The sequence below is a fragment of the Delphinus delphis genome, chromosome 10 (assembly GCF_949987515.2).
Source record: "Delphinus delphis chromosome 10, mDelDel1.2, whole genome shotgun sequence".
NCBI lineage: Eukaryota > Metazoa > Chordata > Mammalia > Artiodactyla > Delphinidae > Delphinus > Delphinus delphis.
This window is the reverse complement of record NC_082692.2, coordinates 47,371,876-47,394,873: the sequence shown is the minus strand read 5'-3', so window position 1 is coordinate 47,394,873 and position 22,998 is coordinate 47,371,876. Positions and strand designations below refer to the sequence as shown.

Here is a 22,998-nt window from a genome sequence, read left to right as displayed (position 1 = left end):
AAGATGTTAAAAAATTAAAAAATATATATATAAATAAATATTCTAGAATGATAATTTATTTATTTGGCCTAGGTTTTGTTTCTCTGTTATTTTATGACAATGACTTTAATAGTCCACAAACATCACATGATGTTACATGAGTTAATATTTTTAAAATACATGTTTAGTGAGGAACACAAAATTCTTTAAAAATTGTTACATATTCAGTCTGCCCATGTCCATGTACTAAGAAATGACAGCCCTGGCTAACTTAGGGACACACAGTCAGTCCCATGACACCTGAAAGACTGTGAAGGCAGAACAGAACAAATGGCAATAATAAGGATACAAAACCTGCCTCTGAGGTGGTGCATCCGTGTAATTCCAGCGTATTTCTCCTAGATCTTAAAATTGGTCTATTTTCTTTTTCTTTTTAATTTATCTATATTTGTTACAACTTTTAAAGCAGAATGTGACTTGAGCACTACGTCTCCATTCACAAAACTTGCTCCGAGTCACTTTTCAAACAGGTTTACAACATGCCTAGATAGGCTTAAATTGGTCTATTGTAATGGGCACAAAAATATTGTATTGTATATGCCATAGTGATATGACCCTTTTGTGCATTACCTCTTATCCTTTCCCAGTTTTAAAGTGGAATGCTTTGGGATATTTTTAACCTCTCTGATGGCTGTAATATCAGGAAAGAAAAAACTGAAGCTAGAATATCTCACAACTTTGTTGTACACACACCCACACCCACAATCCACAACCACAGTTGAAGTGGTGTTGACCACAAGGAAATATGCATGGCATCCAGTGGTGTTAACAACTAGAGCGGCCACAAGCCATTGTGGGTAGTAAAGTAAAGGGAGGGATTCTTGTCTGCCTGTTTCATGGCTGTCTAGATCATGTGCCCAATCATTCTTTCTCTCCATATGCCCTTTTCTTCCCTCACACAAGTTTTAGCTCTTAAATGTTTATAGGGAATAATTTAGTTAATGTGGTAAAATGAAATATATATGCTATAATCTTTATTATTAACTTTATAATTGAATTTCTACTTCCTGTTTTAACAACTGATACTTGCTTTGGTGATATATTGAATCCCAAAAATCCCTCAGTATCTTCATGCATACAGGTGATCTTTCTCTGCATTGGTAATTTTGAGGCAGCCTAAATAATTTTTACTATAAAATGCTTTTCTGTTTGTTTCATCTCAGTATAAACTACAAGAATGAGAGAAATTTCAGCACACATCCCCAGCATAAACTATTTCAGGAGATTTTTACAGCCTTGGTGAAAAATAGACTCATATGCAGGTAAGATTGTCCCAGGAAAGAAAAAGACATTTGCCCAAGAATGGCATATTTTATATATCTTATTTCTAGCATATGGTTTGAAGCAGTTTACAAGACTGAACATAGCATGCTCAAAAGGCAAAACAGAGCAAAGACCATTTCGAACGAGGTGAATGAATAGGCATTGCAGATGACCTCATTTAGATCACTCTGGTTAGGCCTGAATTTAGCTGAATTTTATGATAGACAGGCAAAATGAGATTTTCTCTCTGTTCTGGGTTGCTTGCAGTGAGAGCTATGCTGCTGCCAGACTTTGGGAGCAGACTTTGTTGGGAGAAGGAGGTTCCCAGCATCCTTCGGACATGCTGGGACATGGCCTTATACTCTTCCCGGGAGGCCCAGACTCTTTCTGCACAGGCACTGGCTGAAAAGTCCATGAAGAACCTTGAATCTTCTCCATCACTTTGGGACTTGATTGAGATATCTGAATTCTGTTCCAGTGAGATGCGAAAAATTATGCTTATTCTGGAAAATAGGAAATATCTTAATAATTTAATGCCTGGCCGAAATAAAACTCTGACTTGGTCCAGTGCTGTAGGTGACTGTAAGTAGAAAAGCATCCCTAAATACAATCTAAGTGGTGGTCTAATAATTTGATCTTTTGGGTGGGTTATTTAGTATTGCATATTTATGTACTGGACAGTGACTGCCAACTACATTGGCTTAGTTTAAAACAATCCAAGGTTGGGACTGCATCTGCCATGCCTTTTTACTTGGTTTAAGCAGAAGATTATTAGACTTGCTCAGATGATACAAGAAGCCTAGAATCTTTACCAAGGTTATGTAATTTGGTCACAGCTCAGCTCTTGACAATATACTCAAAGACTGTTAAAAGATTAATGACCTTTGCAAAGGACCTGAAGTTGTCCTAGACTGTTTCTTCTTGAGCTTGATGAGAGTAGAGCAATGGTTAGTAGCAGAGTAATTATGCCTGAAATAGTATTGGAAAATGAAGTTCTTTAATTTGTTTTGAAGACAGCTATCATAGACTCCTCAGTGGATGTCCAGTAGGCCATTTGTCAGGTTGGTACTTTGGGTGAAGGCAGAAGATTTCCTATATTAAGGATGTAGAGACCTTACTGTGTCTCTGCACTGAAGGCACTGGGTGCAGGAATTGTTAGGGAAAACAGCTGGGTAAGGGTTGGCATCCAGCCGTTGAAAGAGATCTTAACAATTCTGAAGTCAAGAGATCTCTTGTCAGGACCTTTTCAGATTCTTAGTGATTAATGAGGCATCTTAGATTGGATGGAGTTACAGGCTTGCAACATGATCAGTCCCTGGAAATCTTTAAACCAGGAAGCGATGATTATAAATGTCTTTGCTTTCATAGTAGGAGAAGGAATTTAGCAATGTTGAACATTAAGAGCATCATTTTATGTCATCCTTTCACTGCTGAGAGGTTGTTTTGTTCAGTTCTATTCTAAAAGCAGGGTTGGGTAAAAGATGGATTAAGTACAAAGGTCTTCCATTGTTTCTCACCCCAGATAACCTCGTTTGTTTGGTCAGAACTACCTTTTTTTGTTTCTTTACCCTCTAGCTTTAGACTAACAGAAGAATTACATCTCAGGGCCTTTCCTGGTATGGCTTCCTATCCCCTTTCTTTGTGAGCATCAGATTTGATGTTGCCTGGAAGGCTTGGATTCAATTCAATAAACAAATTATTGATCATCACTATGTGCAAGGAAGAGAGGGAGCACGTGGTGGAGAAGGAAGAGAGGGTGAAAATACAAAGATGAGTAGGACATGTGGTCCCTTTCTTCCTAGGGACTCACTCTGATCAGCCAGTTACCCAGCATCTCAATACAAAGAAAATGTAATAAATATAAACTGTATTAATACAAACAAGGGATGGATGAGATTGCAGGGGTGGGGGTGTGGTCTTTGGTCCAATTCTGGCTATAGATAAGGTTGGCATATTCTGGATGTTATGCTGTTCAAGTTTACCCTGAGAATATGGCTGACTGGGAATTTATTCTCATCTACTTATGCCCAATTGACATTCTTCTTCTTGTCCCTCTTCTATTTCACTTTCCCCAACTGCAGTCTCCCCTAGACCACACTTCTGGATACCCCCTTTTCCGGGTTTTTTCCCTAAGGTTGACCTGTGATTGAGCCTTTGTTCTCAGAAATAAAATTACCAAGCAGCATCTGAAATGAGACAAGAATTGTTAACCCAGAGTCAGATAAGGCAAGATCGCACAGTAGATCTCAAAGGGCAAGCACTGAACCTGAGGTTACTCTGGGTTACACATGGCAATGAATCTTGATGAGTGGCAGGGTATGGAAATGAATTTTCATCTTCTAACTTTTCTTTCTGCCCTAAGATCATTTGTCCACAGTAGAGTCTGCCATTAGAAAATACACCCACTTCTTTTTCATCTCATTTGCCTGTGCAGGAAAGCACAAAGGGTTATGAGATTATGTAGGGAAGTAAAAATTGTTACAAAGCTGACACATTTCCCAGTTAACTGTCTACTATACAGTCGGCCTCTACTCCAGTATCTCTTTTGTGTAACTGTTCCTCTGAGGCCCCTGTCGGTCCATTCCCTGCTGATTGCCAGCTGATGTGAAGATTCTGTAATATAATACAAATAAAACATAATCTAATTTGTGAAACAAACTAGGGAATCTGGCTAAAGATGTAGAATTCCATGAAGTTACTGAAAGTGATGGTGCTGAACTGGTGGGATCTGACAGATGAGGCCCTGCCAGAATCAGACGGCTTGACAATTGTAGAAGTTACAAGGAAGGTGACAGGATGGAACTTCAGAAAAGCATGTTTTGAATAGCAAAGAATAGGAGAGGGCATTAGGAAAAATTGGTGGATCTTTCTAATATATTTGCAGAAATGAACCTCTTTTATGCTGCAAAAGTGAAAAGTAAATTCGAGGAAATTGGATCATGTTATATGACTTTGTCAGAAAACATATGCCAAAAAGTGTCAGCAGAACCCATTCTTGCTTTGTTCTAGTCATTAGGGCAGAGTTGCATTATAAGTTAAATTTTGTTAAATGTAAGATAAAATATATCTAAGTTTTATAGGTTTTTTTTGTTTGTTTTTGGATTTTTTTGCGGTACACGGGCCTCTCACTGTTGTGGCCTCTCCTGTTGTGGAGCACAGGCTCTGGATGTGCAGGCTCAGCAGCCATGGCTCACGGGCCTAGCCGCTCCACAGCATGTGGGATCTTCCTGGACCGGGGCACGAACCCGTGTCCCCTGCATCGGCAGGTGGACTCTCAACCACTGCGCCACCAGGGAAGCCCCCCTTATTGCTTTTAATCATTTTTCTTTGTCTTTAATTTTTGTCAATTTGATTACTCTCTGTCTGTGTCTCAGCATGATTCTCCTTGGGTTTATGCTACCTGGGATTCTCTGCGCTTCCTGGACTTGGGTGGCTATTTCCCATGTTAGGGAAGTTTTCGACTATAATCTCTTCAAATATTTTCTCAGGTCCTTCCTCTCTCTCTTCTCCGTCTGGGACCCCTATAATGCAAATGTTGTTGCATTTAATGTTGTCCCAGAGGACTCTTAGGCTGTCTTCATTTCTTTTCATTCTTTTTTCTTTATTCTGTTCCACAGCAGTGAATTCCACCATTCTGTCTTCCAGGTCACTTATTCGTTCTTCTGCCTCAGTTATTCTGCTATTGATTCCTTCTACTGTATTTTTCATTTCAGTCATTGTGTTGTTCATCTCTGTTTGTTTGTTCTTTAATTCTTCTAGGTGTTTGTTCTTTAATTCTTCTAGGTGTTTGTTAAACATTTCTTGCATCTTCTTGATCTTTGCCTCCATTCTTTTTCCGAGGTCCTGGATCATCTTCAGTTTCATTATTCTGAATTCTTTTTCTGGAAGGTTATCTATCTCCACTTCATTTCATTGTTTTTCTGGAGTTTTATCTTGTTCCTTCATCTGCTACATAGTCCTCTGCCTTTTCATTTTGTCTGTCTTTCTGTGAATGTGGTTTTCATTCCACAGGCTGCAGGATTATAGTTTTTCTTGCTTCTGCTCTCTGCCCTCTGGTGGATGAGGCTATCTAAGAGGCTTGTGGAAGCTTCCTGATGGGAGGGACTGGTGGTGGGTACAGCTGGGTGTTGCTCTGGCGGGCAGAGCTCAGTAAAACTTTAATCCACTTGTCTGCTGTTGTATGGGGCTGAGTTCCCTCCCTATTGGTTGTTTGGCCTGAAGCAACCCATCACTGGAGGCTACAGGGTCTTTGGTGGGGCTAATGGTGGACTCTGGGAGGGCTCATGCCAAGGAGTGCTTCCCAAAACTTCTGCTGCCAGTGTCCTTGTCCCCACATTGAGGCACAACCACCCCCCACCTCTGCAGGAGACCCTCCAACACTAGCAGGTAGGTCTGGTTCAGTCTCCTATGGGGTCACTCCTCCTTCCCCCTGGGTCCTGATGTGCACACTACTTTGTGTGTGCCCTCCAAGAGTGGAATTTCTGTTTCCTCTGGTCCTATCGAAGTCCTGCAATCAAATCTGGCCAGCTTTCAAAGTCTGATTCTCTGGGAATTCCTCCTCCCGTTTCCAGACCCTGAGGTTGGGAAGCCTGAAGTGGAGCTCAGAACCTTCACTCCACTGGGTAGGCTTCTGTGGTATAATTGTTCTCCAGTTTGTGAGTCACCCACCCAGTGGTTATGGGATATGATTTTATTGTGATTATGCCCCTCCTACCACCTCACTGGGGCTTCTCCTTTGTCTTTGGATGTGGGGTATCTTTTTTGGTGAGTTCCAGTGTCTTCCTGTTGATGATTGTTCAGCAGTTACTTGTGATTCTGGTGCTCTTGCAAGAGGGAGTTAGCGCACGTCCTTCTACTCTGCCATCTTGAACAAATCTCCTCAACTGTATGTGCTTTTATGCAGAGTAGAATCCTTTAGAATCTTGTCTTTTTGTCTCCCTTTTGTTCTAAGTTTCACAATGTTAAATGTAGAAAGAAAGAAAATAAGCTTGTAGGCCTCAAGCTGATTCCTAACTTGGAGGAAATATCTAGCTCTTACATGTTAATTTCTCCTAAAATGTTATTTAGAGTTTATCCCAAACTTAAATTGCGTATACACGCACACTATATGTATATATGCACACACAAAAGCGTCATCCAATTAGAGCTGGAATGGACCCTGAAGACAAAATCCATTCCACCTCATTTGAGAGATCCAGTAGCTGAGGGGCTGAGGCACAACCTTGACTAGTACTGTGTTCTCCTCTGCCTTGCGGATTCTCTGGTTCTTTATTAGCCAAAGTATTGGGTTTGCCAAAAAGTGCCTTTGGTTTTTAAGAAAAAATAAAAGACACATTTTTCATTTTCACCAAGAACTTTATTGAACAATGTATTCACGCTTTTGTTCCACTGGCCAGTTTTCAGGCAACTTCATAATTCCATCTTCCCAAAACTTTTTATCTTTTTGAACAAAGAACTGTTCCAAGTGCCTTTTACAGCCTTCCAGGGAATTGAAATTTTTTTCCATTAACAGAATTTTGTAAAGACTAAAATAAATGGAAATCTGTAGGTGCAATGTCCTGTGAATATGGCGGTTGAATCAGAACTTCCCAGCCAAGCTGTAACAGTTTTTGCCAGGTCATCAAAGAAATATGTGGCCTTGCGTTATCCTGATGGAAGATTGTGCATTTTCTGTTGACTAATTCTGGATGCTTTTCATTGAGTGCTGCTTTCAATTGACTGCTTTCAATTGGGAGCAGTACTTGTTGGAATTGATTGATTGGTTTTCTGGAAGGAGCTCATAATAGAGGACTCCCTTCCAATCCCACCATACACACAACATCACTTTCTTTGGATGAAGACCAGCCTTTGGTGTGGTTGGTGGTGGTTCATTTTGCTTGCCCCACGATCTCTTCCATTCCACATTATTGTACAGTATCCACTTTTCATCACCCATCACAATTTGTTTAAAAAACGGAATTTTTTTCGTTACTTCTATGTAGGGAATCGCATGTGGAAATACAGTCAAGAAGGTTTTTTTTGCTTAACTTATGGGGAACCCAAACATCAAAGTGATGAGCATAACCAAGCTGGTGCAAATGATTTTCAACACTTAATTTGGATATTTTGAGTATCTCCCATGTGGTAAAATGTTGATTGTTCTCATTTAATATCTCAATTTGATTGCTATCAACTTCAACTGGTCTACTCAGCCGTGGAGCATCGTCCAACAACAAATCGGCAGCACGAAACTTCGCAAACCACTTTTGACACGTCCGATCAGTCACAGCACCTTCTGTATACACTGCACAAATCTTCTTTTGCGTTTCAGTTGTGTTTTTACCTTTCTTGAAATAATAAAGCATAATATGCCGAAAATGTTGCTTTTTTTCTTCCATCTTCAATATTAAAATGGCTACACAAAAATTCACCAATTTTGATGTCTTTTTTCAAATGCATGCTGATATGACAACTGTCACATACAATCTAACAAAATTGTTTCGAATGAAGTTGAAGAAAACTAAGTGCTACTAGAGCCATCTTACGGAAAAAACTGAACAAACCTTTTGGCCAACCCAATATGTTTAAAATTGGTTTTCAGGTTTGCCCCACAGAAAAGTGTCACTTGAGTAATTATGTTCTCTTTTCCACTATTGCTTCTTGTGAAACTCATTCACTTGGATGTCTAACAGGTATGAAATTAAAATGTTCCCACCTTCCCAGGAAATGACTGCTTGTTGGCCATACATAAGCACCAGAACCTGTTTTAAACCTGACCAAATCAGTAAGTGACAGCTTCCCATCAGTACATGAGCTTCTGAGAGCCAGGGAGTAAGCTGGAACACATTCCAGGAATTCCCTTTCCATGGCTAAAATCAATCAGTCCCCCAAAACCCCCACTTATGAAAGTCCACCCGTTCCTGAACTCCTCTATCAGCTTTGCTTTGAGAGACTAAAGTACAGCTCTCTCCTGCTATAAATTAGTCTTTTCTTTCATGTATTGATTGGTGGACTTCTTTGGGCATCTCAAAGCTAACATGCCAAAAATGGGACTTTTGATTTTTCTTACTCAACTTGCCTTCCTCTCAACTTTAGTCTTTCCCAGCTATTAACCTAGTCCTAGCTGCCACTGTCTCTTGCTTGGACCATTGCAGTGGGCTAACTGGGCTCCTGGCTTTGACCCTTGACTCCCTATGGTATGGTGTTCCTAACAGCACATCCAAAAGGGTCTTTTCAGAATTTCTGTCACATAATGTCAGTCCTCTGCTTAAAGCCTTCCCGTGACTCTCCAGAATAAAAAGTCCAAAATCCCTATTCCTATTCTACAAAAGACCTACAGAACTGGCTCCTACCACCTCTGTAACTTCAGCTCCCATTACGCTGTCTTTGCTCAGTTTGTTCCAGCCCCCAAGGGCTTCCTTGCGCAAACTAGTGCACTCCTGCTCAGGAGCTAGATACTTAACTCTTCCGCTGTTCTGACCTTGACTCACTCCTCAGTTCACTCAGATGCTAACCGTATCAGAAAACCCTTCTCTGACTCTCCTAAAATAGCATTCTCAGGACTCCCTAAACCCTTAACTTTAGGGTTGTTTTTCTCTGGTCACCACCTAATGTGCAGTTTTGTTTGTTTATGTGTGTTATTGGTCTTCTTTCTCTAAATGGTAACCTCTGTGAACACAAGGGCATGGTTTTGTCCAGGCTATAGTCCTGGGCATGTAACAGTGCCTGGCTCCCAGGAGGTGATCAGCAAATATCTGAAAGCATTCAATCTCTGAAACTTTCACCAGCCATGGAGAAGAAACAGCTAGAACAGTCCTTTCTACTCAATATCTGTCTGACTTTTGGGACCAACATGATGAATTGGATGGACCTCTGACTGGGTGTCTCTTCTGGGACAGGTTTAATGGATGACACTACCCATTAAGAATAGTGGAACAAGTCAGTAAATATTCCTTGAATACTCATTTATAATTCATTTCTTCACGTTTTCTTATTCCTTTTAAGTTTTACATGTCTATTTTGATGTGAATTTTGCTTTTACAACTATCCAAAAAAATAGGGCTCTGTCATATGAATTTGAGGTAATATTTATACTGAAACAGGTTTGAATTTCTCCACTTTTAAATTTTTAGTGAAAGGTGGTAGTTTTTTGGTGGTGGTTGTTTTGTGCGTTAATGAAAAGGGCAATCTAAATAACACCTCCTCTGAAGATGCTGCTTTTTCTGGGTGAGAGCCAGCTGAGGTTGTGACCTCTGGCATTTGCATCAGCCCCTGGATGGAGTTTACCCCAGACCGTGTGACTCTCAGTGCTCAGTCCTGCAGCTTTGTGACTCTCACATCGCATACTGGTTTCTTCGACTGAATGGGAAGGTGAAACCCCAACTACCCTTTCTCTTTTCAAATGCTATGTCTCTGGTGGTACCATTTTTCCTTCTCTTTTTTTATACTGATAGCAGAAAATGGCATCTGATGCCGAAAGCGATGCGGCAGGTGGTCGTGGACAAAGGCCGTGGGGCCTGGTCATACTGCCATGTGGTAATAGTCCTGTGAAAGCAGTGGCAAAAGTTCAGTCACAAGAGGGGATAAATATTTGCCTGGTCATGAATCTGCTGCTGTGCAGCTACTCTATTGGAACACAGCCTCCAGGGAAACACTGTCTTTGCCGACAGACAAGGTTTTCAGAGCTACCTCAGGAGACCCCTCACCACTGTGCAGAACATGCCTGCCCCCGCAGTAGATGTATCTAAGACCCCCTTTCTGTGCCGGGTGGAGGTGGGGGATGCGGGAGCCCTGGCCTGGGAGTCAGGGCCCAGCTCTGCTACCTATGCGCACTCTTGGACAAGTCACCTGGCTCCTCCTCAGTCAAACAAAGGCAGCCATCTTTAGAGTCTGTCATTATTATTCTCTGTAATCCTCTGCTTACACTAGACTCAGTGCGTTTCCTAGTCCCCCGACTCTTGGCAAACAGAGCTCTATATCACCTTACAGAACATGCCATTCCCCATGAACAGCAGAGCTCCAGTCAGTGAGCCAGGTACTTGGGTGAGGGGGGAGGTTGAGGGCTGGAAGCCATGGAGGGAACAACTGCTCCTCAGAGGTCAGCGCTCAGAGGGGAGGCCCTGCAGGACCCAGACACCAGGAATTCTATTTACATTTACAATAGGCCAGAATCACATAGAAATATTAATAGCTTTGGGCCACAGTTCTAAATTGTAGAACAAAAAAATGCCATTTGCTTGGAACAGAACTTTGAGACTTTTCTGGAACTCTTCATTTGTTTGCACTCCTTTTATGGTAAAAACAAAACAAAAACCATTCTGGAATTCCTTTTCTTTTCTTTTTTTTTTTTTAGAGGTGAGAAGAAACAGAACAAAAAAACCTTTTCATATTTAATGTGAAAAAACATTTGAAAGGCCATGGACTTTCCTCATGAAGATTGTATATTCTTAAGAGGAAAAATTTCAGTACACACATATTTGTAGTGTGAGTCATCTCTCAGTATGTCCCATGGCTTCTCCTCTTAAATAATGAAGAACAGCCAGCATTAAACCTCGGGAGGTTACCAGCAGCTGTTGCAACTGGATCATTATTCCTGTTAGATCTTTGGGATGTAGTGTCTGCACTGCACTGCAGGCTACACTCTATCTTTAGATGACCCCAGCACCTGGAAGGGAAACTAGTCATGCGCCATCCCTCTACTTATGAGATTAAAGGTATTCTCTCTCTAATAGGAGCCTCAGAATAACCACATCCTTACAAGTGTTCCCAGAGGTGACTGTTTTAAATTCAAAAGGTACTTCAAATTTGCATTATTTTTCCCAGTACAGGGAACTTAGGATGAAATATAGTGCAGCTTCCCACTGTGGCCTTGGATAATTCTGCCTGGCTGCAGGCCTTAGATGGGTTGAGTCCTGCCTTTATTTTCAGAAGAAACTGAACTTTGCCTCCGTAGCAGAGGTGTCACTGTCGTGGTGCCCTGGCTATAGGAGGGCTGTGATGTTGCTGGTGGCTGTGGCAGGCAGCTCTTGCCAGGAGCCTTGGTGATGGCAGGAGGAGTGACTCGCAGCCAGTGATGTTCTTGGGACATCTTGCTCAACCTCTATTTGCAGAGCCAGGCCTCTGCTGGGGGCTCTAATTTATAAGAAGCAGTCAAACATCCTTGGGAATATAAGGCTACGGGAAAAACATATTTCCAACTTCCTTCCCATGAGCTAAGTTAGTAGATGGAAGAAACAGTGAGTGGCTTGGGGCGGAGTGTAAGGGGGCTGGGCTGGGGGTGAAACCTCCAGTGGCAGGAACCACAGATGTTTGGCTTGCCTTCTAGGAGGGTGTGTCTCGTGCACTCAGGTCTGAGATGGGCAGGTTTGGGACAGAGTTGAATTTCTCAGGATTGTGGAAGAGTCAAAACTGAATTTCCCACCAAATGTCAAGGATCAATATTGGACAAGCCATGCAAGGGTTGGCTTGGGACTGCAGCTCAAGTAAATGCTTCACTTGACTGAGGGGCAGATCTTTAAAGTATCCTAACTTTGCTGGATGTACAACCAGCTCAGCTGTGGAGGTGCGAGAGGGTGGGAGAAACTATGTGGATTCTATTCCAAGGTAGCTTCCATTATCTTTCTCTGTTTTTCTTGGCTATGTATGAAATAGCAGACACATTTTGTTTTAGGTTTTTGTTAACATTTGCACCCAGTGCCACTGTTGGACTAGTTTGGAGGGCAGTGTAAGACGTGTCACCTGGCAGGGACTAACTTCCACAGGTGATGCAGGCAGGTCCAGTGCTCGGCAGTGCTCAGACCCCCTTCCTCACCTCAGGAGTCCAGGCTGTGCTGTGTTGGTGGCTTCTGCACCTTGACATACACTTTGGTTAGAACAACTGCATGTGACTGGCCTCATGTCATGTCGGAGGACATCTATATAGTTGTATGGGAGGTTCCAGTGTTAAAAAGTCACAGAAGTCTGCTTCATGGGAAGCACCAAAGGCACAGGTTCCAAGCCCAGCCCAGCCATGTTATGAGAGGGTCAGTGTGTCTGAGAGAGCATGGGTGGGGGCAGTGGAGAACGGAGGGAATGAGGTCTGAGAGGCAGTGGGGAGGCCGGGTCCTGTAGGGCCTCAGGGGCCGTGAGGACTGAGTGAGAGGAGAACTGTTGGAGGAGGGCAGGGGAGGGTGTTTGTCTCCTTGGCAGATGTGTGAAGATTGAAGTTGGGGACAAAGATGGAAGCAAGAAAGCCAGATGGGAGGCTTTTGCAATGGTTCAAGCAAAAGATGATGGCGGCTTGAACCAGGGTCATAGAAGACGAGGGAGTGAGAAGTTGATCTCGGAGAGACAGCGGTGAGTGGTCTTGAAGCAGGATCCTATTTCCCTGCCTAGGAATTGGAGCTGCGTAGCCTGGATGAAAACCAGGAATCCTAGCTGCTAGTCCAGCAGGGGCTGGAGGCTAGAAGCAAAGTTCCCCTGGCTCTTGCCCCTGTTTGAAAGCAAGAATGAATCAAGGAGGCAAAAACAGGTACAAAGTTTATTATTAGAGACACAGCACAACATGTGGAGAACACATAGAGAAACAGTGTATTTAGACAGAAGCAAAACAGGAGTACACACCTGGAGGGAAAGGGTGTGGGCATCCTCCTGAATGAGGAGTGCAATAAAGAGGCGATTAAATCATTTATATGGGGCGGTTCTTCTGGGTCTTCCTTCTGCTCTGGCCAGTTATCTCGCTTCTTTCCCCACACCTGACCTGTCCTACTGCCCTGCCCGATATGTGTGCACATCTTTTTGCCAAGATGGATTCCAGTGCAGAGGCTAACGGAGGTTTGACAGCACCTGTTATGGGATGATGTCGCCCCTTTTTGACCCCAAAGGAGCCTTCCTGTGCATGTGCAGTCAGGGAGGTTTCCTTGACTTCAGTAGTGATAGATGTGGTCGTTTTATCTCTTTACTCCCCCTCAGAGCTCAGCTCCTGTCACTAGCTCTGTCCTTGGAGTGTCCAGGGAAAACAAAGCTCCAATTTATTCTGCTTGACGAACTCCAGTGGCTCAGCCCAGGGGCCCATCTACCTCCTACCTCAAAGTGGTGGGAATGGGGAGATATTTTAAAGGTAGAGCAGACAGGATGTGCTGAGGGATTAGATGAAAGATGTGAGGGAAGTAGAGGAGGTGAGAAAACACCCAGGGTTTCGGTCTGATCAACTGGAGGCCTGGAGGGGTGAGGCGTGTTTGTGGCGGGGGGTTGGGGGGGCGGCGGGGCATGAATTCGGTTTCAGACGTGCTGTCAGCTGAGACTCAGGAAGCCGTGGGTCCCGGCCTCAGCCTGGGCTCTGTTCCTACAGGTTCTTGGGCAGAAGCATCCTTACATAGTGCCATGAAAGGCCCTTCGCAGTGTTCACGCTCTGCAGCCTGAGTGGCAACACTGGAGCAGCCTGAAAATTTTTCCCAGTTTGAATTTTTTTTACTACTAACTCTAACTGGCACAGAGAAGCTGAGCAGTGAAGTAGAAGCTGCTCACGGAGGCACAGCAGCTGGGACGGGTGCTGGGTGTACCGATGACCCCACCCCAGAGTGATGGGGGTGCTGCGCCGACCACTCTGCTCCCTCGAGCTGGAACCCACTGAGCGAGCCGTGCCTGCAGTGAGCCCCAGCCGTGCTGGTGGCCCCTGTGACTCGGGCTTCAGTCGAGGACTGGGTGGCAGCGTCCATGTGAGCGGCTGGGCCCTGGCACCCCGCTCTGGAGTTTTGAGTCCACTTTGCCCGCAGGCCCGGAGAGCAGCAGTGCCTGAGAACTTGCTCCCTAGTCCCTGCTGCAGCACCCTCCACACACACTGTGACAGCCGTTTTGGGAGCAGGAAAACCAGGGTGCTTGCCTCCGTGGGGGTGGGGGGTCCTTGGAGGTGAGGCTGGCACAGAAGGGCCCTTGCCCACTTGGCTTCCCCACTCCTCACCCCTGCTCTCCACTCCAGGTGGACTCCCCGAGAGCATGTCCTCAATCACTCACACGCACACCAATCTTCATGGAAGAGTCTGCTTCCAGGAAGACTGATCTAAGGTGTAAGAAAATACTTCATCACAATGTTTCCCACAGGGAGCGCTGAAGTGCCCTGGGAGCTGCAGAGAACCCCCAGGGGTGTTGTGGGATATTTTTAAATTTCAAGGAAAACAGCAATGATACACAACATCTGTCAGACACAGTGCAAACTACTCAGGTAGTTACAGTTTCCACATTAGATTGTACTGCCTTCCCTTAGATGATGGCTTACTTTTCTGTAGCTGGGTTTTCAGTGGTTACTGTGACAAAAAGCAAGTGCCCTGGGAAAGTCAGGTGGAAGAGGGAATGGAGGTAATGGTGTTAGATCTGATTCCAAGGCTGGAGAAGTTGTTTAGTGTCCACAGGTGCACACACCCCATCAGTAAGTAAATGTGATTAAGAATAAAATAAAAAGACTTTTTTTTTAGTGTCTGTGTATTATTTTTTCAAATGGATACTAAGTTATCAGGGTATCAAGTCTTTTAAAGTTGAACCCTTTAGCTATTTCTTTTGGTCAGGGGCTGCCGTGAGTCAGTAAGGTCCCTGTGAACCAAATAATTTTGGGGACCTCTACTTTGTAGTGACAATGACAGTTTCTATGTGTTTTGCATTAAAATGTGTCAAGTGTTCAAGAATCAAATAACAGTCCCTATTGCAGACTGTTTGAGATAAACTAATGCTCTTCCTTTAGACGTTTTTTATTCTTCTTGCATTGTTCATAAACTGTCACGTTGGCCTTTAAACATGAACAAACATGTTCTCTCTTGTTTTCTTCTTTCAGAGAGTGGGTTGATCGAGCCCCATCTCTTCATTTTCTGAGAGTATTAATTTGTCTGAGACTTCTAGTGAGGGATCCACGTTATCAGGTTGGTTGCAAAAAATAAAAATATTTTTTACTTGTTTGAAGATGGAAAAAAACCTGGTGGGCTTTTCTTTGAAGCAGAGCATGGTAACTTTTTCTTTTCCTCTCTCACAACTCAGTAGTTTCCAAATTTGGGAAGTATCTCACCTGCTATTTAAAATGATAGGAGAGAAGTGATTTAATGGGGACAAAAACACCTGTAAATTTCTACTCTATTACACATGGGATGAAGTGGATTGAACTTCGGGTCTATGCTTGCATTATCTCCTGGCATTTTAAACGATAGTCAGTTTGGAGAGGTGTACACTTGGCCACACCTTCGAGCATGCTTATGCCAAGCAGCTCAGTAGGTCAAAGTCAGCAGCGACAAGTGGGGGCTTCCTCAGGGGGCTCCAGGGGCAGTGAGTGGGAAAGGCAGGGCCTGCAGCTTTGGTAGCTGCTCCAGAGCCATGCTTGTCCCAGAGTCCAGCCTCAGACCCTGAGTTAGAGGTGAGCAAGGGGCCTCCCACTTGTCTCAGAGGAGGTGCCTGCAGGCAGGAATCTCACCTCCTCTCACTAGTTAGTTAAATGTGCGGCCGTAGTTTAGTGCCTCTTAAACTTTAAAGTGCAGAGGAATCACCTGGGGATCTTGTAAATGCGGATGTGGATTCTGTAGTTGTACCCTGAGACCCACGATTCTGCTGAGGCCACTGGTTCATGGCCCACATTTTGATTAGCAAGAACTTAGTGCTTTAGCAGTGAGGCTCTAAAGAAAGGCTTACCTAACACTTCACCTGGATCATGAAAGTTGTTCCGTCTAGTCTCAGCTGCTAAGATACCTGCTTTTATAAAGCAGAAGTTCCTAAACTTTCTGTGCATCAGGAACACTTGGAAGACTTAAAGATTGCTGGCACCCACCCCCACAGTTTCTGATTCAGTAAGTTTGGGGAGGGCCTGGAAATCTGCATTTCTAACTACTTTTCCCAGGTGATGCTGATGCTGCTGGTCAGGGGACCACAGTTTGAGAACACAGGCAGAACCACTGCCCAACCAATTTGGAGAAGCCTCCAAATTGCTTATGAACCATTACTGTTTCTTCTTGCCAGTGTTAAATATCTAAAGAGCATTCTTACTATCCTTATTATTCATACATGCTTCAGTCATTTTCACAGATTGTTTTTTTTCCTAAGAAGTATCTCCTTTTATGCCCTGTCCTGATAAGCTACGGGGATGCTCAGACCACTCTGAAGCTCTTTTATTTTGGATTCAGTTTTATTGATGAATTATTATTTGAGTCAGAATAATAATAATTTCATTACCCCAATAACCATCTTTTCCAAACTTGGCATTTAAAAAAAAAAAAAAGCGTTCTGGTACTAGCCAGCTACAGAGCCTGCTCTGATTTGAGTCTCCTGGGATTCATGATGGCTTCAATCTTTTCTTTAGAAGAGTCACTCCCTTCCTCATTCCGTATTCTAAGCTGTCTTTGTGCTGTTCTAGTTTAGCCAACCACAGTCATTTGAATATCTTACATACTTCAAATGGCTTTCTGTCCTGGTTGCTCACAGTTTTCTGGGAATTTTCCTTTTCTCCTGTGAGAAAAGCTGTGTGGGTCACGCATGGTGAGGGTGGGCCATGTGCTTCACTTTGCCTGGGTCACCCCCATGAGCTCCTTGTCCACAAGTCATTATTAATAGCCCCCTGTACACCCCACAGGCCTCAGCTTGGGTAAGAACACTGTGTATATAATATTAATATAACTATTCATGGAAGAGGGTGGATTTTTAGCAGAAGGTCTAGTTTTTTGACTTATAGAAGTTAGCAAAATATTTGCCTTTGACATGTTTGCTCAGAGAATTGATGGCCCTTGTGTCATACTCTGCTGATCTTCATCTGAAGTATTGCCTTTCTTGGGCTACCCTGGTGGCGCAGTGGTTGAGAGTCTGCCTGCTGATGCAGGGGACACAGGTTCGTGCCCCGGTCCGGGAAGATCCCACATGCCGCGGAGCGGCTGGGCCCGTGAGCCATGGCCGCTGAGCCTGCGCCTCCGGAGCCTGTGCTCTGCAACGGGAGAGGTCACAACAGTGAGAGGCCTGCGTACCGCAAAATAAAAATAAAGTATTGCCTTTCTTAATCTAGTTCTTGATGGGCTGGAACAAGGTTGACTGGATTGCCCTCTAAAGGGAAGAATCCCATGACCTCTTTGCTTATGGGATTTTATGACCAAAACACGTATGAAGCCAAACCTCCCATTGATTTCCAGTCTTTCCATAGAAGGGGGTGCTCCCTGAATCTCTCCTCCTGGCACTCTGTCCACAAAGAGGAGCAGTTGTTTAACATCTTGAGTTGCCAAGAATTTTTGGCTGAAGTCACGTAGTAATGCTGGGGTTTACTACAACTTGTGCCAACAAATGTCAGCACGCCTCTGCCCTCTCGAGGCCTTCCCTTCCTCTCTTGGTGAGTCAGTACTGCAGGATCCACAGTGGCTGTTCCAGACCATCTCCACTTCTCATACCCAGACCCCTCCTACCCCTGTCATTCTTATCAGATTACAGCATTACCTGTTTTATAGGCAAAACTGAAGCCATCCCAGTAGGAGTGTTCATATTTTCTTTGTTGCTTGAAATATTCGGATTATCATGCACCTTTGCGTCCCTTCTTATTTCTGAAGAAAACCCTCCTCCTTGCCAAGGTTCAGCCTTCCATCTGTTTTCTTTGTTACAGTGTCAGTGGCTCCCTTTCTGTTTTCTTTTATCATAAAATGCCCTTTTCTTGACCTGCTATCCCCTTAAGCCTTCATCTCACCTTCATCACTGCATTCATTGAAAGGTCAGACTATAGGTCTTGAACTCACTCCCTTTCTTTTACAACTGATGTGTTGTAGAAATTTTCATTGAATATTATGTACAAGGTTCTCTCTGGAAGTCATTTAAGAAGATCATGGTGGGCCATGATCCAGTCGTCATTTCTTGACCCAGAGGCTCCAGTATATGCTTAATGGAGGTTCCAGCAAGAAAAGAGTGGAAGGGATGAAAGAGAAGCCATTTTTAAAGAAAAATTTCTTAGTTTTCCATAATTAAAGGGCGACATATGTTTGGAGATTTCAAGTGTAGTTGGAGTCCCAAGCAGGATAAAGGTAAAAGTCCACCTGGACTCCTTACAGTAAGCTGTCGTAACACATTGCTTATCAAGGATAAAGGGAAAATTCTTTTTTTGTTAAATTTATTTATTTATTTATTTATTTATTTATTTATGGCCGTGTTGGGTCTTTGTTACTGCTCACGGGCTTTCTCTAGTTGCGGTGACCGGGGGCTACTCTTTGTTGCCATGCTCAGGCTTCTCATTGCAGTGGCTTCTCTTATTGCGGAGCAAGGGCTCTAGGTGTGCGGGCTTCAGTAGTTGTGGCACATGGGCTCAGTATTTGTGGCTCGCGGGCTCTAGAGCGCAGGCTCAGTAGTTGTGACGCATGGGCTTCGTTGCTACATGGCATGTGGGATCTTCCCAGACCAGGGCTTGAACCCATGTCCCCTGCATTGGCAGGCGGATTCTTAACCACTGCGCCACCAGGGAAGTCCTAAGAAAAATTCTTAAAAGCCCCTAAGCTACATTTACATCAGCTACAACAATAAAAGGAGAGTGGAGCTGTGTGGCCTTCTCCCCGCTGCCCTTGCACCCCAAGCCTTTCTTTAGCAACCCATACCCTTTGCTACATTTTCTGTTTGCCTTCACTGATCCTGAGAACCTCTAGCTCTTACTCATCATTTTTTCTTTTTCTTTTTTCTGTATTATTTACCTGCTCCTTTTTTAAATTCTGCCTTTCTAAATGTTAACCTTCCCCAAAGTTATTTTCTTTGTCATCTTCTCCCCTGTCTTCCAAGCTCTTGGCTTCAACTATCATTTTGTTGTTGTTGTTCTTTGCTCACAAGCACATTTCTCCAGCCTCAGACTTTTCCATTCATTTAAGTCCCAAATTTCCAGGTATATGTTGGGCAGCGATCCTGATGACACAGTAGCACAGTGATTCTCAAGTGTGATCTGGGGACCGTCATCGGTCCCTGAAACTCTTCCAGGGGTCCCACAAGGTCAAAACTATCTTAAAAGTGATGCTACAGTGTTATTTGCCTTTTCACTCTCACTCGCTTACAAGTGTGCAGTGGAGCTTTGTAAAGGCTACAGGATGTGTAATGACGGAACATATGCTTGTGTACTCTTGTGTTTTAAAAATTCCTCACTTTTAATGTCTAATATGATATATATAAATAGATAGAACCCACATAAACAGAAGCTCTTTGGGATTCTCAGTAATTTCTAAGTGTGTAAAGGCATACAGATGCCAAAGAGTTAGAGAGCCTGATATGCACAGGACCCTCAGTAACTGCACAGGGTCCTCTTCGTCCCCCCTCTCCTCCAACCTGCAGAATCAGCTCCTGATTCTGTTAATGGCACCACCTTTCCTCCAGACTCCAAGGCAGGAAACTTTTCCTCACCCGCTACGAGACTTTTAGAAGAGTAGTTACTAATACACCTGGAAAGATAAGTAAAGGCCAGGGCATAGGGGGGCCTTCAACTGAGACGGAGGGATGAGAGGTGTGGAACCCTGACAGCAGAGGCATGGGTGGTGGGTCAGGGCGCAGCACTCAGAGCTCACTGCTCTGCTGGCCGAGAGGCCCAGGGGAGTGTGTCTAAGGGCCCCAATGCTCTGGGCCGCAGTGACATCGTGCTGGACTGACAACAGCCAGATTGGTGTTGCAGGGTGCTCCATTGTTCTATATAGTTTTTATCAGTATTATGTTATTGTATCAATTTTTTAAAAAGAGAAAAATTCTGGGAATGGGTAGAGCAAGGACATTTGTTCACATGTGGCTCATTGAACTGAAGTTCAGATTGATGGGGACTTTCTCCAGGCCATTAGTTTCAGAAGTCCAGAGCCCAGTCCCATGAGCCTCCAGCCCATGCCGGGGAGGAGGGCTGAGGTGGGGAAGGGCATTCAGTCCTGTTTGCTTTTCAGATCAGTAACCAGGAATGCTGAGCCCAGGGGTGTGCGTGCCTCGTGGTCTTCTCTCCCATAGACGCTGGCAGGTCAGAGCAGACGTGTCCCCGCAGCGCTCCAGTCTCTGTCGGGGCCTCGGGGAAAGTGTTTGTTTAACAAATGGAGCGTAACTGCTTGAGTGCATTTTCCCCTTATTGTACTTTATAGCAGCGCTTCTCTCACGGTGCTCCACAGGACTTGGTCAGTATTCTGTGAAAAGAAATGTGCTCTGCCCGGTGATATGTAGGAAAGCTGCACACGGGTTCTCCCACTAGAGACTTACAGTGCACGGCAGCATATTAAAGCTCGGAGGCGTTTTTAATTTTACTGAGGAGTTTTAGTCTACGATAAGATAATTTGTTACATTCTGTTTAACCTACCATTTGATCATGAAATTTTTTTTTTTAAGAATACCTAGTACCACCCACTGCACAGAATAAAATGATTATTCCCAGGAGAGAGTTTGGGAAACATGGGCTTAGTTCCATATTGTTAACATTGATTGTTGGATAGATATATTTTTGTCAAGGTAAACATTTAAAGATGACCATGACCAATCATTTAACCATTATTCTCTCCCTGGTGTCTTCTCCCTCCCAAGCTTCAAATTTAAATTTCCTTTATGTCAGCGATGCCAGATTTCAGTCTTCTGCCCTGGCCTCATTTTTCCCCGGGCTGTTGTTCTTTTGTCACTTGGATACACCACCAGCAACTCAGCATGTCCAGACTCAGTCTCCTTGTCTACCCAGCCTATTCTCCCCTTCCCGGGTTCATCGTGTCCTTGCCCCCAGTCACCCTGGCTCGCAGACAGAGATGCCTCCTGCACTCCCTTCCTGCCCTCGGCCCTTTCACGCCCAGTTGGTCACACCACTGCCAAGACAGCCCACCTGTCCACTCCCTTCTTGCAACCCACAGGGCTTCCCTCCATGCCCCTGCCTCTCCAGTTCATTCTAAGACTAGAGGGACGATGTGCTCACGGCTGATTCTGATTGGCCCTTGTTCGCACCTTTTCATCAGGCCCGAATGGCAAAGTTCAAATTCAGGCTCATGTCCACGTCTGAATGGACATATCCAGTTTATCTCACCCTATTTTTCTAACATTATTCCCAAAGATTCCCTTCATGGTGTTAGGGAGGTGCTTTTCACAGTAATAGAACATCTTGATGTTCTTTCTACGCAACTTCTATGCACCTTTGAGCCTCTTTGTTCTCTTTGCTTGGAATCCCCTTTATTTCCTCCTCTCCCCCCATGTCTTCTCAGCACATCTATCCATCCTTCTAAGCCCATTCAGAGGCTACCACCCTTACAAAGTTTTCCTTAGTCCTCTCAGCAGGCTATTATATGTCCCTCCTCTGCAACATCACAGCACCTCATGTATAACTTTCTTATAACACTTACCAATTCTATCTTCAATTCCAGTTATTTGTACATCTGCCTTATGCTTGCTTGCAGCTCAGTGAAGTCAGCCTCTGTCATCTATATATTTGTGTCCCCTTCAGAGCCTAACCCAGGGATCTTACCTAACAGGAATGAAAAAAAAAATATTTGCTGCAAAAATATGTGTCTTTTTATGGCTGAGTAATTTTCCATTGTATATATGTGCCACATCTTCTTTATCCATTCATCTTTTGATGGACACTTAGGTTGCTTCCATGTCCTGGCTATTGTAAATAGAGCTGCAATGAACATTTTGGTACATGACTCTTTTTGAATTATGGTTTTCTCAGGGTATATGCCCAGTAGTGGGATTGCTGGGTCATATGGTAGTTCTATTTTTAGTTTTTTAAGGAACCTCCATACTGTTCTCCATAGTGGCTGTATCACTTTACATTCCCACCAACAGTGTAAGAGGGTTCCCTCTTACACCATCTTCAGCATTTATTGTTTGTGGATTTTTTGATGATGGCCATTCTGACCGGTGTGAGGTGATATCTCATTGTAGTTTTGATTTGCATTTCTCTAATGATTAATGATGTTGAGCATTCTTTCATGTGTTTGTTGGCAATCTGTATACCTTCTTTAGAGAAATGTCTATTTAGGTCTCCTGCCCATGTTTGGATTGGGTTGTTTAAAACGAAATTGAGATATTTGTAGTGAGGTGGATGGACCTAGAGTCTGTCATACAGAGTGAAGTAAGTGAGAAAGAGAGAAACAAATACCATATGTTAACACGTATATATGGAATCTAAGAAAAAAAAAAGTCATGAAGAACCTAGGGGTAAGACAGGAATAAAGACACAGACCTACTAGAGAATGGACTTGAGGATATGGGGAGGGGGAAGGGTAAGCTGTGACAAAGTGAGAGAGTGGCATGGACACATATACACTACCAAACGCAAAATAGATAGCTAGTGGGAAGCAGCCGCATAGCACAGGGAGATCAGCTCGGTGCTTTGTGACCGCCTGGAGGGGTGGGATAGGGTTGGTGGGAGGGAGGGAGATGCAAGAGGGAAGAGATATGGGAAAATATGTATATATATATGTATAACTGATTCACTTTGTTATAAAGCAGAAACTAACACACCATTGTAAAGCAATTATACTCCAATAAAGATGTTAAAAAAATATATAAGTGGTTTTAAAATGTTATTTTTATATGTATAAAATTTCCACCAAAATTAGTGATAATGTATACAATATTCTTACGTTCTTTAATTATAGGTCTTCTAAAGTGAATAGCAATCATGGGAATTCAAATTAATAGGTGGTCATAGAACGATTTTTAATAGCGTTATAAATGTACCTTTATTCTTAATTTAAACAAGGGTATGTCGCTTCCAAATTCCCTTCACACAGAATAAGGAAACCTTGACCCAGGAGGCCTTGA

General features: G+C 43.6%; 1 protein-coding gene across 1 annotated transcript in view; it reads left to right on the top strand.

The window, feature by feature from the left end:
- Positions 1-22,998, top strand: part of NEK10 (NIMA related kinase 10) — a 312,540-nt gene that overhangs the window by 30,221 nt on the left and 259,321 nt on the right. Inside the window, exons 6-7 of the mRNA XM_060021364.1 lie at positions 1,203-1,301; positions 15,083-15,167. Coding sequence (XP_059877347.1) covers positions 1,203-1,301; positions 15,083-15,167 — 184 coding nt within the window. The remainder of the gene's footprint in view (positions 1-1,202; positions 1,302-15,082; positions 15,168-22,998) is intronic.